This window comes from Xiphophorus hellerii, chromosome 10, assembly GCF_003331165.1.
Source record: "Xiphophorus hellerii strain 12219 chromosome 10, Xiphophorus_hellerii-4.1, whole genome shotgun sequence".
NCBI lineage: Eukaryota > Metazoa > Chordata > Actinopteri > Cyprinodontiformes > Poeciliidae > Xiphophorus > Xiphophorus hellerii.
In genome coordinates this window covers 9,545,887-9,562,788 of record NC_045681.1, presented here as the reverse complement: position 1 = coordinate 9,562,788, position 16,902 = coordinate 9,545,887, and the positions used below count along the sequence as shown (strand labels likewise).

At 38.2% G+C, this 16,902-nt stretch overlaps 1 protein-coding gene across 21 annotated transcripts in view; it reads left to right on the top strand.

Moving 5' to 3' along the window:
- Positions 1-16,902, top strand: part of LOC116727229 (calcium/calmodulin-dependent protein kinase type II subunit gamma) — a 59,858-nt gene that overhangs the window by 12,655 nt on the left and 30,301 nt on the right. For all 21 annotated transcript variants that reach the window (XM_032574518.1, XM_032574521.1, XM_032574520.1 and 18 more), the window contains exons 3-8: positions 4,526-4,585; positions 8,885-8,939; positions 9,084-9,149; positions 12,369-12,441; positions 14,489-14,591; positions 15,630-15,713. In XM_032574518.1, the coding sequence (XP_032430409.1) occupies positions 4,526-4,585; positions 8,885-8,939; positions 9,084-9,149; positions 12,369-12,441; positions 14,489-14,591; positions 15,630-15,713 (441 nt within the window). The remainder of the gene's footprint in view (positions 1-4,525; positions 4,586-8,884; positions 8,940-9,083; positions 9,150-12,368; positions 12,442-14,488; positions 14,592-15,629; positions 15,714-16,902) is intronic.

The following is a 16,902-nucleotide window of genomic DNA, read 5'->3' as shown; positions in this document are numbered from 1 at the left end:
GAAAATCTTATGATTTAGGTAAGTTTTTTTTTATTCACTTGTTTTTCTCATCTATTACATTGGCTCCAGTTTTCCATGCAAAAACTTAAACAGTCCTTTGCGATATCAATACTGCACACACTATTATTTGTAAAATTTGTGATGCTGTATATTAATACAGTGCTATTAGATGGCTAATTAACCAGGTAACCAATACTCAGTAAGGCTCTGGTATTTATATGATGATCAATTGGGACTAAGGGGAGCAAAGTGTTGCGATTACTAAACATGTCAGCAACCTTGACACAATTCTCTTCTTCCACCAGAAATATTCACATCTAAATATATTGAGTTCATTTCAAATAATTGGTTGATTGGCTTGTTTTTCTGTCTTAAATAAAAGTAATATCTTGTTATAAAATATTGTTTTGTGTCTTTGTAGTCCATGAAAATGTGGCATTTTAACTGGAAGTTATCAAATCATGAGAATTATGAACTGGCCCCTGCCTAGATGTACATTGGTTACTTTTACATGGCGGCACTAAAAAGCGTAGGTGTAATGTGAGCATCTGAGCAGAATGAATGCTCTAATTCAGTTGTTGAAGTGACACTGGAAACTGGGCCCTTGCTGCATTGTCTGCAGCAACTGTGTGCCGTGGCAGAGAGTGGGGGTGAGAACGAACATTTATTTTATCGCACAACCTCAGTTTCTTGTCCTAAAGTTGCCACTCCTATACTGTTTAGTTGCTTTACTGAAAAGCATTATAGTGATTCTCATTACTTTTGAGTTGTTTCAATCTTCAGCTCATGTTGTCAAATTGTCTTTATCCAATTTTCATTAGTGGTCTTTGTATCCGAGTACATCTCTGATTTGTGTAGCCATTAGGTCCTTAGTGTTTATTAATAGTGTCAGCAGAGATTCTACAAATTGTGCCTGATACTAGACACTTTCTTTTGTAGGATAAACTGATGAATGCACGATTTCATGGCATAAAAATTCAGCCTGCCTCTGTTACACCACTGACTCGTTAGGCGAGGTCGTCACAGACCCACATCGCCTGACTTTCATTTAGGCAAGCCAGCTTTGTGGGTGGGGGAGTGATGAGGAATGGTTTGTGAAACTAGCCTTCAGCAAGGTTTACAAATGTAACAAGACTCAGAAATCAAGCCTGACAAGAAGAGTAACGAGGTGAGATGTAGAATTAAAATTTTTAGGCGTTAACAGATTTACAGTTTTGATGCTATAATTGAGACAATCAATTGGTGCATCACCAATAAAAATAAAAGTTTTGTTGAGTGGATATATTTTGGATTGTAATGATTTTTCTTCTGTCTTTAATGTTAGCATCTTGAAGCAGTACTTCTCTTAAACCTGGTGCACACAAATCGAACGTAGATGCATGTATTTTTGTTTAGGCAAATCAGGACCCATGCAGCTATTTTTAGAGAGAATGCCAAACCTCATCCCCGAATGACTGCCACATTATTAGCATCGAGTTTCCTCAGCTGTTTTGACAGCATTTCCTCGTCCTAACAGCTTGGATCAAACTCACCCAAAACAGACTGAGCTGAATTCACGAGCCTTCAGTTGAACTGTCAACTTTATGTGGCTGATAAAGGGGTGTATATGCATGTGTGCGACTATGTGGGGTACTCTCCATCCTTCGCAGCTAATGTAAGACGGCTTTGGGCCTGCCCTGTGGCAAAGCAGATGGCCAATTAGAGAGCAGCAGGAAGTGCCAGTAATTACCCTCCAGCCCTCTTTCCTGCCTTCCTTTACCACCCTCTTTCTCTCTCTCTTTCTCACACACCAACAAATAAGAAGATTGAATGAATTAGTGCTGCAGTGACACTGCACTGTGGTAGACAGTTTTACAAATGCGCGCGCACGCACAGGAGAACTGTGATCCTCTTCCAGCAAATGGACACTCCACGTAATCCTCTCTCTATCTCTTTCTCTGCCTGTCTCTCCATCCTGCGTCACCAGTGTAATTAGGAGGTGGTTCAGGTCTCTCTGTCATTCAGTCGCTTCCTCACAGTTGAGGGAAATACACACCTACAGGAAGGTTAGTTGAAGGTACTTGAAGATCGTACTTGGAACTCCTGTCTTCAACTTTAAACTCGCTTTATCAACAAGTTGAGAAGTGTTTACCACCCCGTGTGCACGGGCGGTAAGATAAGTGATGGGTGATGGTTTTGCTGCAGTATGTGAATTTTATCTGGGGTTGCTGCTGCTCTGGGGAAATGAATGCAAATCTTAGCCAGCCGGCCTCTGTGTCATGTAATCGCCATGGAGCTGTGTGGAGTTAGTTGGCTTAACCACAGTGATAAAACACGCACATCTACACACATCGACTTATAGTGCGTCCTCCTCACACTTGCGCCACCTGACTCATGACCTCAGCTCCTTCTTCACTGGGGTTTTGTTTTTGCGGTTTCTGCATCCCATAGAGATTAGCCGGTTGAGGAGTGTCGGCTGATTTACAAACCAACAACTCTAAAACACACACTCTCTTAGAGCTGCTGTGGGATTTGGTTAAATCCTCAAACAAGGATGTAGGTCTGGACATGAACTGAGTGTTTTTCTTGTGAGGATCTTCTCCCAGCCTGAGGAGTAAATACAGCAGAGTTTGTCTAATGGGTTTCATAGGAACCCCTTCTGTATATGTGTACATAGAAATGGAAATGCTCACATCTTCTTCAACACAGAGGCTTATTTTACGACTAGAGGGTACACCGATCAAAGATTTTGTTGCAGATTTCTGATCTGTGTTTTCTGGAATAATCTGATGACCTACCAAGGCCAATTTTAGCCAGTTGATTTCCAACCGGTAGATTGCTAACTCTGGGTTGAGGGTTAGTTTGTGCTTCAAGGTGGGAGTTTTAAGTGTTCTTGTTCACAAGTGAGCGTTGAGTCTAGGCGAGGAAAGGTTAGATGGATTTGATTGGAGCTGGGTTGGTCATAATCTGGGCACTGTTCAGACTTGCTGTGGATAAGGGTGCATTCACACCATCCCTGTTTACTCCGCTTTACTTGAACTCTTGTTTGACTAGAAAGTCCAGTTCATTTGGGCAGGTGAAAATGTGCAATCAAACTCTGATGCGAACCAAAAAAGTGAACTCTGATCCGCCTAAAAACCTTGGTCTTGGTTCATTTGAAGTAAACTGTAGTGTGCTTCAAATGTAGTAGTAATAATAATAATTTTAATTATAACTCCCAGTATATCTACAATTGAAATCTCAAAGGGCACATTCACAAGCTGATGATGGCAAGCTACTGGATTGTAGCTATAGCTGCCCTGGGGCAATCTGACAGAAGTGAGGTTGTAATTTTTTCACGAAGCGTGAAGGGTCTTGCCTAGGGACACAACTGATGAATGTGGGCAGACCAGGAATCGAACCGGTGATACACCGATTGTAGGGCAAACTCCCACCACCACCGCTACCGTGTATGTAGGACTGGAGTCCACTCCAAAATCTGGAGTCAAACTTTAGAGCAGGGCATTTTGGGTAAATACAACCAAAGCAAACGTGTAAGTCTAACGCTACAGTGAGAAAAGGCTCATGATCTGTTGCCAAACAGAAATATGAGAACCACTAACTCCATTTTTGTTTGCATTTCGTAAAACAGGAAATTGCCCTCATGTCTTCTTCAGAGGTTTTTGTGATGTTTCCTTCATTAGATACTGGTGCAGCGCCAACACAGGCGAATGGGGAACAGGTTTTTCAAAGGGTTTGGATTGTTTGACGCAGCGTAGTGTGAAAGCGAACTGCACCAGCTGAAAATGTAACAAATGTTGCAATTTTGGTCTCAGAACCGAGTCCATCAGGTGTGAAAATTAAAGGTCTTGGTTTACTGACCATTTTCCAACCTTCAATAATGATTATGAAATTAGATTTTAGATATTTTATTGGGGTGCTATTGGTAAATGTTTCCAGGCATGGCTCTCTTAGGAACTACATACTAATACCTTGGGAAGTTGGAGAGTGTTTCTTGGATTGGGGTGTCTAGGTTTCACTTCTGGTTACCCCCAAGACTCAATCTCAGATAGGCAGAAGACAATTAATGGGTGACATGTTTTTCTCCATAAATAACAGCTTCTTCAAGTGACATTATTATATTATTTATTATTCATTCTGTACATCCTCTATACACATGATTAATGGGATTGTCTTGGTTCTGGCCTGTGGTTTTGTCTCTGGTCCGTCTCTCCCTCTGCTGTGAGCAGTAACTAAAGTTGACTGTGCAGCCAAGCATCATTTCTTCTTCTTTTTTCCTTTTTTTGTTTACAGTTTCCATTAACGTTGTGAGAATATGCTGCTAGGAGAGTGCACCTCTTGTAATCTAAAATTTGAATCGTTTTTTTTTTTCAATAAGTTCATAAAACTGTCAAAATGGTTATGTAAAATAGTGAAAATTAGCTTTTTACTGCTTACTAAACATGTATACGTTTCTCTGAGGTTACTTTTGTTTTAAACATTTTTTTATTGTTTTTCTTTTTTCCATCTTGTTCTGACTTGTTCTTTATTTCTTGTTTTCCCTCAGACCACCAGAAGCTTGAGAGAGAGGCTCGTATCTGCCGTCTTTTGAAACACCCCAACATTGGTAAGTTTCTGTGCAGATAAGCAGACGTGGATTAAGTTTCTTTTTATTTTCTTCTTCATGAATAAAGAATTTCCAAATGTATTAATTAATTTATTTATTTTGAGAATAACCCCCTGAGATGTAGCATCTCCTTTTAAACGGGGTCCTTACAAAAACATAAAATACAAATACAGAACATACAGAAATTAAAAGTTAAGTAAAGAATGCAGTTTTTTTTAATGGTGTACTTGTCTTTTACCATTATAACGTTGCAAAAAAAAAAGCCACCTCCACCATTAATGTCACACACTAATATTTCAGACTGCCATTAGCTTTGATTAAGGCATTCACTGCGTTTGTTTCGATAAGCTTCTGCAACGTCACAATATTTTTTTCCATCCAGTTGCAATAAGTTTTTCAAAATCTTGGTAAAAAAAAAAAGAGTCTGACCTCCTTCAAAACATCCCAAAACTCTCAATATGGTTAAATATCTGGACTCTGTGGTGACAGAGGTGTGAAAAAAATCTCACTCTCCCTGAACCACTCGTTCATAATTTGAGCCCGATGAATCCTGGTATTGTCATCTTTGAATGTGGGCGTGCCCTTTGGGAAGAAACCAGCCGTTGATGGAATAACCTCGTCATTCAGTATATTCAGGTCATCAGCTGGATATTATAGCTCGGCTACAATAGACCCTGGGCATGATGGGAGCATCACTTCATCTGAGAAATGAGAAGCTACTTGTTGCGTTGGTTGGTGCCAGCTGAAAAATAATCACCTCATACTTCTTTTTTTTTTTTTTTTTGCTTTTCACTTATTTCAAGTGGATTAGATGTTGCTCAAAATGTTTAGTTAGTCTCAGTTGACTAAAGCTCATCCACATATCTGTCCCTTGTGGAAAACTATAAACATATCTTTTGACTTTCAACTTTCTTCTTGCCACTATTCCTTGAAGACCAGATTTGTGGAGTGAACATTTAGTGTTTTAACTCCTGAAAGCTGTGTATCTCTGCAGCTCCTCCATAGTTACCCCAATCCTCTTGGCAGGTTTGTATTTGTACCGTAATCTTTACTTTTTCAAATTATGAGTTGAAGAGTCCTCTAAGATGTTCAAAGCTTGGGATATATATAACTTAATGCTGCCTTAGATAATTTCTCAACTTTATCCCTGACCTGCTTCATGTGTTTCTGGTCTTCCTGATGCTATTTGTTCTCTAACAAACCTCTTAGTTCTTCACATAAAAGTGTTTATTACTAACTGGTTGACTTCACTTTCTTTAGGGGTATCAGAGTAAAGAGAGGTAATACCAGGACAGCACAATATATTACAAATTTATCTTGTGAGCTAGTTATTTAAGTTCTGTACATTCAGGCTTTCAATAAATATTTCTTTCAGGAGGGACACAGTATTTTTTTATTTATTCTGGTAGCTGGAAAGATATTACTATTGTTTACAGTAAGTAATATTGCTACAGCAAATTATCCTACATAATAGCATATCACCTCCTTTCCTAATATTATTCAACCCCAGTGAACGTTTAAAATTTTTATTTAGAAAATTAGGATAAATACTGTGAGTTTAGATAACATGATGTGGCAAAATGTAAAAAAGTTGATGATATGATAAATGTTTGAGGAACAAATGGTTTTTTTTCCAAGCAGGTCATTGAACTAACCATGAATTACAGAAGCTACCATTTGTAAATCACACAAAATGGTTCAAGGATTTTTATTTACTTCTATTCAGAATTTCTGAAAAAGTAACTCCTGGAGGAAGTTGGAGTGTTTAAGTTCACCATGAAAATCGCACATTTGTATGGTCAATTAAAGCAAAAATTCAGCAGCACATTATTAAAAATGATTGTATAATTGTCTTTGTTTAAATCCACCTTGTGTATTTCTATTTGTGAACCATTGGGGTGCGATTGTGTTGTTTTGTCAACGTTTGTTCTGTTTTGTTGACATATTTGAGTGCATGTATGTTTCCTCACCTGCACAACATCCTTTACACCATTTGTCACCGATTGAAACTGTTAGAAAATTAAAAGCTACTTTGAAATTAGCTGAATAGATATGACTAGATTATCACTGAGATCAAATTAAACCCGAGTCCTGCTGCTCGTGCTAACATTTATTTTTCTTATTCAGTGTGATCGCCATTAATCATTTTTACATGCTGTACATTTATATAATTGTTTCGGTTTCAAACGTTTTTATTGCCTTTTTAAAGCAGCACTGAGGATTAAGAAATAATGCAGAGTCCAGCTTTAATAGGGATGTTCAATAGCGATAGCTACAATGAAAGGACAAAATCAATGCCACCTTTAGCGCTGCTCTCCTTATTTCTCTTCTGCTCATGTCCTACTTCTCTCTCGCCCCCCCAGGCATTTGCTCACCCCTCACCTAATCTTCCTGTTATCTGTCTTGTCTCTATAGATTTTTTTTCCCCCTCATCCTTTTCCTTTCTCCTTTTCTTGACATATCTCTGCGTCGTCTACGTTCAAACTTTAGACAAAGGAGGGTACAAAAGAGGAGACATATGGAGACACGAAAGCACAAAGAGAAGGAAACAGATGGGAGGAGGAGGGAAGAGCGGTCACACTTGTTTCTTGCTGCAGGGGCATCCTACTTCATCTTATTATACAACTGATATGCACTTTACGTAACTATAACTGTTTGTCTGCTGACACTGAACCTAAGCTGTATCTCAGCAGGCGTTGAGGCTATCGGTCGGACAGCGTCCTGATTTGTCACCATGCTGCTGTTCAGTTAACTTGACAGGTTTGGCTGCTGAGGTTGCTGCATGACCGCAGCACAGTGGCAATATGCAGTTCTCTTTACCAAACTGGGTTATTTGTGTCACCAATTAGAAAATACAGTCTCTTTACTATGAAAATGAAACTTTAAATGTCTAGTTCACTTTTCATTTTTCTAGTTTGTGCTTAAGGAGCCACAAAGCAGACATTTAATATAAGTACTAATTACTACAATCATTATTGGATCAGCAACTAATGTCTTATTTGGACAAAATGTTGTACAGTTGAAACCAGGGGTGCACCGATTGCAGTTTTCTGGCCAATCCCCGATTGCCAACCTTTAAATAGCCAGACCTGCTGACTCCGATTTTGGCTGATACCAATTTTTTTTTGTCTGAAATGTTTTCTAAATATAGCAAGAAAGTCACTGAATTGGCAACAGTAGGGTGACTATTGTTAACTGCAAATGTGCAGACATGACCTGGGCCGGTCTAAGAGTAGAGCAGAAGAAGACAGCGGTTGATATTAAGACCTTCGATGAGGTGGACTAGATCGGTGGATTAGATCGGCTTCATATGCAATTATCGGCTGATCACCAAGATCCCAAAATTAAGAAAATCATAGATAAATTGGTGCACCCTTGGTTGAAACGAGAAGTTTATGTACACCAAATAGCAAGACATGGCCACCTTTTAACAAAACATGAACACCTTGTTTTTGTCTGTCTGAAGTTAAACCAAACCAAACTTCTCTTGTTTAAGGTCAGAATTATGAGAGTTACTTGTTAAATGCCACAATAAAGAGAGAAATGATCTGTCAGATTTATCTGGATTTTGATGTCTTCAAAATCAGAACTTTTCATAAAGAATAATTACCATATCTAAATAATTGTTAGCCAACCACTGTGAATGTTTTCCATTGTTACATCTTTTCTCTGTTGGTGGACAATTTCTCTCACTGCGGGTCACTAGAGTCCTAACCCCTTAGAAATTGTCATTTTGGGACTGATATGTTAATAATAATCATTTATAATCAGTTCTAGAATTGCTTTAGATCAGAACAGGATATGTTTATCTTTTTCCATATAGAACCAGCACAGATGCAGCTTGGTTTGAATGATTAGTTTCCTCTGCAACATAAGAGTGAGGAAAATGTGCAAAAAGAAGAAATGCCTCAGGGGGCACAGTATATATGACACCCATGTTTGTTGGAGGTGCTAACTTGCCCATACTTGGGTAAAGCTGAGGTTTCACAGCATTGTGCTGGTTTCAAAACAAGAGCTATTTCCTTTGGCTGCTGCTACTTTTGTTTCACATGTTAGGCAGTTAAAGGCAGTTTGAAAAGCTCATTTCATGTTTGCATGATGGCAAAATTTCCACTCCAGTGATTGAACTTCTGTAGCTCTTAAGATGAAGAAAACGTACTTTAGGAGTTTCGGTTTTGCAGTTTCTTTCTCTTTAATTTATATCTAGATTTAACCACCAAACACTGCAGAAAACCTTATTTCTTTCATCTCCTCGCTGTTTTTATTGTCTGCTCTCACATCCTCCCCTCTCTCTTGCAGTGCGACTTCATGACAGCATTTCAGAGGAAGGCTTTCATTACCTCGTCTTTGACCTGTGAGTATATTCTGTGCACGCACACGCTGACATTTCATCCATGCACATAACCTCGCTTTGTTTGTGTATGCTAACAACTCCTTTCTCTATCCTTCCTGTCTCATCGACTCTCTCTTTCTCCAAATTCTTTCTTCTGTCCCTCAGCGTGACAGGCGGAGAGCTTTTTGAGGACATTGTAGCCAGGGAGTACTACAGTGAGGCTGATGCCAGGTAAGACCCCCCCCCCCCCCCCCCCCCCCCCCCCCCCCCACCCAATGTAAATATCTATGCAGATACAGGCAGAAATGCACAGTGTAGCCATGTGAAAACATATCACTGCCACACACATGCACTGCTGTGTCTTGATGTGCTCACACACATAATTGGTTGGCTTGTATTCTTGTCAGGAAATGCATCCTCCCTGTCAACAAGTGCAGTAATGTAGCTTTCTCCCTTCTCTCACGCTGCACCATTTCTGTCGGTTTTATTGCGGCAAGAATAAGCCGGTAACAATGATTTAATGGATCAATTTTGATTATTTATTTGGTCATTGATCACAATAATCTGCAACGTTTTAAACCTAGTTTAATATCTCCAACGTTTGGGAAAATTAATTTTTATTATAATTTTTTTGTCTATTTTCCAGTTAGAGAATAATATATCTGTTTTGATCTTCGATCATTTTTACTGTGGAAAAACCTGGTTATCAGCTATAAATGAGAGATATTAGAAGGTAAAGCTAATCCAATCTATGTTGATTGTATTTCAACTCTAATTAGATCTGTACAATATATTAAATCTGAATTATCAACTAGTATCGGTGTGTACTATATTGCACATGCTAATATTGTCACTTTGAGACAATTTTTAACTAATTTGATTGTAATGGGAAAAAATAATGTAAGGTCACCCAGGCAAAGATTAAAAAAACTTTTGATTTCTAAAAACATTGAAACTGGAAAACATAAACATCCAAAAATAAACAGACAAAACAACAATAATTAAAATGGATTATGAAGTTTCATTTCAAGCAGTTCTAGTTATTTAACCAACTGGCTAGTCTCTATTGACCTTTGTTGTACACCTTGAGCTCTCAAAAGATAATGGGAAAACTGGAATGACTGAAAAGAGTCAAGAAAATATTAATCTTACTTTCTTTTGTCTCTGGAATATTAAATAGTATTGCAGTAATAATGTTGAGATATTGTGCAGCTCTAGGTCTAATTCAAAATTGTTAAATACTCAAATAAGGCCTGGACTGATTACCGGAATAAAGGTAGACCCGAGTTTTAAATGTTCCTTCTCGACTAATTGGGGGAAATATTGACAGTTTAATCGACTCCCTACATAATCATTAGTCCCAGCCCTATTTTAGTGGTCACAGACATACATTATTTATTTATTTTGGTGTCCAGGTATGTAGTATTTGTCAGATTTTTGAGCTGAACTTTAACGGGTTGCATCTCTTCGAGCTCATCTTTGGGGAAAGTCCTGATTTTAACCTATTTGTTGTAAATGTATGTCCTCTTTAACAATCAACCAGCCTCCCCACGCTGCTGTATGTTAAACTGGGTTAATGTAATGCTTTCTCTGCTTTAATATATGTTTTTTTAAGCTTAAAAAAAACTAAATACAGTTCCGTTTAGAAGTTCACATTCACTCAAAATGGCAACAGCTTTCATACTTATTTTGAGCCTTTAATCATACATTATGTTTTATTTCTTTATTTCATAATTTACTGACAATACACATTGTTTTTTTAGCAGAAGTTTCTCTAATCCCCACTGGGTCATAATTATACATACAAGCTCCAATACACCCCACTAATATTTGCACTTCAGGAAAATGTTTTTGTATCCATCAGTAAAACTTCTGAGTGGATATTTGATAGAGTTGCATGAAGAGTTGCAATGCAGTTGCTGAATATCAGTTCTGATTAACCAACTGCCCTTAATGAGCTTTAACATATTGACCTCCAAAAATGTGCATTGCTCAAGGAAAATTATGCAGGCCATACTTGTTTCTTAGCATCTAATAATTATACAACTTGTTGCATTTGGTAAGATGTTTAATATTATCACAAATGTAGCATTTGTTATTGCAGACCTTGATATTGTGTTTTGTGCTGCTTTAATATTTGATCACCCTTAGCAGAATAAATAGACAGAAATTTAAAGTAGTTGGCTTCCTGGCACTGACTGGCCTTTTGATGATAATCCAAATAATTTCAGTGTTTCAACCAGGGCTGCAGCTCCTGATTATTCTAACCTATTTCCTTTCATCCGAGGTGAACAGTTTGGGTTTCATGGTTGGAAAATTGGACACAGTTGACTGTTCCTGCTGAGAAATGCTTGTCAGTTCTGGTTTTGGAGTAGACACACAAAGGTTAATATTAGTGATGGGAAATTAAATGATTAGTTTATTCTTTTGAGAAACAGAAAATGTTCAAAGACAATAACCCTGATAAATTTAAAAACACGCTCAAGACACAGCATGTGGCTTATCAGGCAGCAAACTTTAGTTTTTTTACAAGATGGAGAAGAAATTGCAACTAGTTGTGTGAAACAGCTTGTTTTAAAATATGCAGCATTTTCACTCTTGAACAGTACTTCAAAATGTGTCGCTATACCATTGTTGCTGATAAAGTGGAACATGTTTTACTTGTTTTAGGTGATGTGAGCTTAGTTTTGAAACTAAATGTTGTTGTTCATGTGTCACATGTTTAATTTGTTCTTTTACTCAGTTTATATGAAAAATATTAAAATAAATAAAATTTTAGAAATTGGATTGTTGGTCTGAAACAGTTGTGATAATTATTTAAATCATTAAATAAAGAAAAATGTTGAGCAATCTTTCTCCACATCACCCTGCACTAGTCTATATTAACCTTTCAAAAAAAAGACTTGACCTCATTTACACTAAAAATGTTTACACTGTATGCTTAAATCTGATTACAAATGAGTTTAAATGAACAAATCGTCAAATAACCCACAAAAATCATGCCAAATTTTAGAAAGTTTAATGAAAGGGAGTGGACATTATGTGTCTGATGTACAATTTTAACCATTTGTGAATTAATCTGAGAGTTGTGTACTGTGTAATGTTTATTATTCCATCCTGAAAGAAGGACTGTTTAAATAATTGTTACTTGCATCAATTAGATTAACTTCTGATGCTACAAACTTCCTAAAAATGTACGCCATAACTGCCCTTAAATGCACAGCAGATGCGTCTTTCGCTCCCGAGTGTCTCTCTTGAGGCTGCTCTTCCTCGTGATTTCTAGATGATGTTGCAGTGAAATGCAGTTTTGTAGTGGCACGAAATTCCCGCAGGCTCCGGCGAAAACACACGACAGACAAATCATGTGCAGCGAACGTCATGTTTTTGTGATGAAGGCCAGTGGCTGACACTTTGCCCTGTTTGTCCTCTTTTCTGTCTCCCTCTCTGTAGCCACTGCATTAGTCAGATCTTGGAAAGTGTCAATCATATCCACCAGCATGATATTGTGCACAGAGACCTCAAGGTGAGTGAGACGACCACGCACACTCTCTTACACACACCTCTGCTCGTGGCCATGGCAACACACAGATGGCTCTCAGTCTCCGTTTCTTTCTCTCTGCAGTTTTTCTTCCATTCCTGTTTTTTTTCTCCCCTCATCTCCTGTGTTCCCCTCCCGTTTTATTTTTTTCCCCTCTGTTTCTCTATCTGTTGTCACATCTGTCATCCTCTCTGTCCTTGACCGGAGTTGCGCGTATGTGCTCATGCATGTGCGGCCATGCTGAGCACAGAGATGGTGAGTCACGATCACGTGGAGGGGTTCGTCTCCCACCTTTGGCACGGAAAAAGACGAGGAGTCAAACAATGCATGCATGCATTTTTAGTTCTACCATGAGCAAAGAGGTTAGGGCATAGCCACAGGAGTTGCCAGGACAACCTGCGTGACGACATGCCTCTCGTGCAACATCGTGGGAGGGGCTTGAGTTGACCTAGATTGCTGATTGGCTCAGTTTCTGATTGGCCTACAATGCAGGAAGACGGCTTCTATGCAACCTCTATTTTTTTTTTTCCTAAGAGAGTTTCTCTAAGTCATAGAGATGATCTCTTCACAGGTTCAAATGTTCATTTTTACAGATTTTTACAGTTTGAGAACTTGTGAAGTTGCACCAAACAGTTTCAGTTGGTCACATGGAGGTAGAGTAGTACCCTCCGTCCCCCAGCTGGTTGCTTAGGAGACATCCGTCCAATCATCCATCCATTCCATCCACCCATTTCTCCATCCTTTTAACCATCTTTTCTCTCTATCCATCCCTGTTTTCTGTCTCGGTTTCCTGTCCATGCATCCTTCTCTCATCCATCTGTCCATCAGTCTGTTTCTCATCCGTCTGTCGTCCGTCTGTTTTTCACCCATTCATCTGTTTTCCATCCATCATCCCTCCATCCGTCTGTCTATTCATTCATTTATTCATCCTCCGTCCATTTGTTTTCCATCCATCCATCTGTCCATTTGTCTAAGCATCAGTTTGTTTGTCCAGTCACTCATCTGTATGTGCATCCATCTGTCCATCTATCACCCTTTCATCCATTTCTCCATCTGTCCATCCATCCATCTTGCAGGTTCCCTATTTAAAATGTTTGCCATTTCTCATCTTCATCTGCCATTGTGAACATTTTCATACTTTGCTAATTTGAGTCTGCAAGTCGTGTTTTGCTGAATTCTGACGTTTACTGATTTTCCCCCACATCCTCACTGTGCCACCAAGCATTGCTTAAAAGAGAGAACATGTTTAGCAGTTTTCTTAATATTTGGTCATTTTTATTTGACTGTGAAGGAATTACAAAGCGAGGGTTGCCAAATTAATGTCTGTTCCACTTTTATCTGACTGTTAATAAGGTAAAGGAAATGTGCGTTACAGTAGATGTTATTGGTTGTTGTATTAACAGGCTGAAAATGGCGGTGTGTTTTTAGCTTTGTCGCATTTAATAATCGAGGAATATAATCAATTTTTCAGTATTTGACCTGCGTCTCACCTGCGCAGAGCCTTTCGAGGGAAACATACAATCTCTGGTGGATTGATTGGTGCATCGCTACCGAAAACATGCCTCAGACTTCGATGAGCAGTTCCTGTGTCCCAGAGTGACGCTGTTACCTCGAGCGCTGCATGGCTGATTTGTTAGCCTTTTATCCTGAGTGGGCTTTTTCCTGCGTTCCTTCATGTCCCGCTGCCCAAACTACAGCCCTTTAAAACGCTGCCACACATGCCGCCTCTCGCTAAGTACATTCTCCGTTTAGCATGCAGCATGCAGCTCTGCCCAAATGCCTCCCGAGTGGTTTCCATGGCTACCAAACCATGCCCATATAAGGTGTTGTGAAGATTGCTAACTACCCATCCTTTCCCCTTTCTTCTCTCTTTTTGTGGCTTTCTCACACCTTTTCTCCACCCCCGCAAAATCTGTGTCAAACGCATCAAAAATAAATATTCTGAGAAAGAGCTCCACTGACGAGTGTCTGCAATTATCTTCATCTCTTGTCCTACATTCTGCTTCTCCATATGTGTGTGTGTGTGTGTCAGCCTGAGAACCTGTTGCTGGCCAGTAAGATGAAGGGAGCTGCAGTGAAGCTGGCAGACTTTGGCCTCGCTATCGAGGTGCAGGGAGAACAGCAGGCTTGGTTTGGTAAGAAATCACACAGAAACTCATGAATGTCGTTTTAGCAGTGGATAGTTTGAGTTGTTCCTAAATAAGTCTGATAATCTGCAAAGGACACACCCACTGCTCTCAGAAGCAAAGTCACTTCCTCTTTGTAGTTTATGCTTGGGTAATTTTATCTTGGCTGACAGCTGAGCTGCTTCTGTTTGGCAGAAATGAGTTGATTATGCTGCATTTTCTTGTGACTCCAAACGAGAAGAGGGTAAAGTATCAGAAAAATTTTACTCCAGTAAGAGTAGCACAACTTTAATGTAAAAAGTAACACGTAGCCATTCAAGAAATTGCTCCATTAAGAAATAAAATGCATTAAAAGGCGACCTGAGTACTGATTATTTCATCATAATACCTGATTTTATGCTGTATTTAAAAATGTCTAACAGAAAAAATATAAAGGAATGTACAAATTCTTATATTTTAAAGATGGAAATGAAAAAATTCTACAAATAAATTGTTACAACATATTGAATTTACTCAGAAGAAAACTCTAGCAAATAAAATCTTTAAAAATAAAACTTATGAAACTAATACTTACAGTAGGTAGTGTGTGTGTGTGTATATAGGTGCTTTAGGTGACAATATTTAGTGTTTACTTTATATTATTGATCTCCAAATGGTACATCAGGCTAAGCAGATAGTAAATATTAGAATAACATAGCTTGTGTGCAAACAGGAGGTCCCACTTTTACTTAAATTCTAGGTGTGTGTCCTTGTTTGGTGCATTTTAGTGTTACTCTCAGTGCGTTGAGTTTTCAGAAACTTTACTCAAGTAAGAGTAGTTATATTTCATATTAATATTACTTGAGTAAAAGTAAAAAATACTGTTCTGAAACTTCTCCAAAACATAACTCAAGTGAATTTAACTAGTTACTATTCACCTCTGTCATCTGTTCTTCCATAAGAAGACAAAAAGGTTGCTATCATTTGGAAATTTCATACAAATACACAAAGTCCAGGTGATAATTTTACTGGTGTCTGATCACAATTTCTGAATTTTCTTTGGGTCAGGATTTGCTGGAACTCCAGGTTATCTTTCCCCGGAGGTGTTGAGGAAGGATCCCTACGGCAAGCCTGTGGATATATGGGCCTGCGGTGAGTCTGACCTCACAATTTTAAAGTCCCACATGTTGGCTTTAGCTAAATATAAACATTTTCCTAGGGCTTGGCGATAAATCGATTTTATCGATTTGTCACATGTTTGGTTTTTGGAAAATCTGAATATTACCAGAATAAAGTCGTAATTTTATGAGAACTCCAACAAAAAAAATAAAATGTGGAAAGTTGAGCATCTTGTGAAGTCATGTTTAAATTTTACAGATGATACTTGATATAAATACTAAATCTTTTAACACAACAATATCAAATTATTATCAGTAGGAGGACTTTGAAATGATTGTCTATTTGAAATATAGAACCACTGAGCTTTTGTCCTCATTAAAAATAACTCTTAAGACTTTTTTTCTGCTAATATGATTACTGTTCTTGTAATTTAACAAAAATTCTCATAGTCAGGCCCTAACAACTCATAGAAGGGATGACTGAAATAAAAGCCTTTTTGAAAATATTTCCTGTCATTTGTAATTTTCTTTTTTAGGATGAATAAAAATGTATCTAGTATAAATAAAATCAGAGATTTTATTTTTGAGCCATGTCTCTTAGTCTTACTATGTTTGATAATTTTTCTTTGTGGTGTGGTCTCTTTATTCTGATATAACAGCTTTATTTTTGTTAGTCTTAGGATTACAGATCTGTGTCAAGAAATTAAAGTATCATCAAGAAGCATTTCTGTTAATTTTGATGATTATGGCTCACAGCAAATGAAAATATAAATGTAGTTTCTGTGAAAAATGGGCAACACGTTTATGCTGTTATCCCTTGTTCAGGAAGGAATTCACATAGATGTAGACTCAGTCCTAGATGTGTCCATGTGTGGCGGCGCTTGAAGCTTGTGCAGGCTTTTATACCACAGTTTTTCCTTCCACACAACTTTCCATTATTATGAATGAATAGAGCACTCTTTAATCAGCCACCTTTCTTTTTTCGGCTCATGGTTTTGTGGGCCATAAGATAAAAACAATCAGAAATAAATTATTGAAAAATATCACTCATACAATGAATCTACAGTATGTAACATAATGTTGCTTTTTGAATGAACTTGCTGAAATAAGTTACGTTTTCCTCTGTGTTTTCTGTTGTATCCTGTTGTGGAGCGAACCACCTGTTGCTGAATGCTTCTTATTGTCGACCACTTCATCCAGTTTTCTAACATGATCTTTCCTCC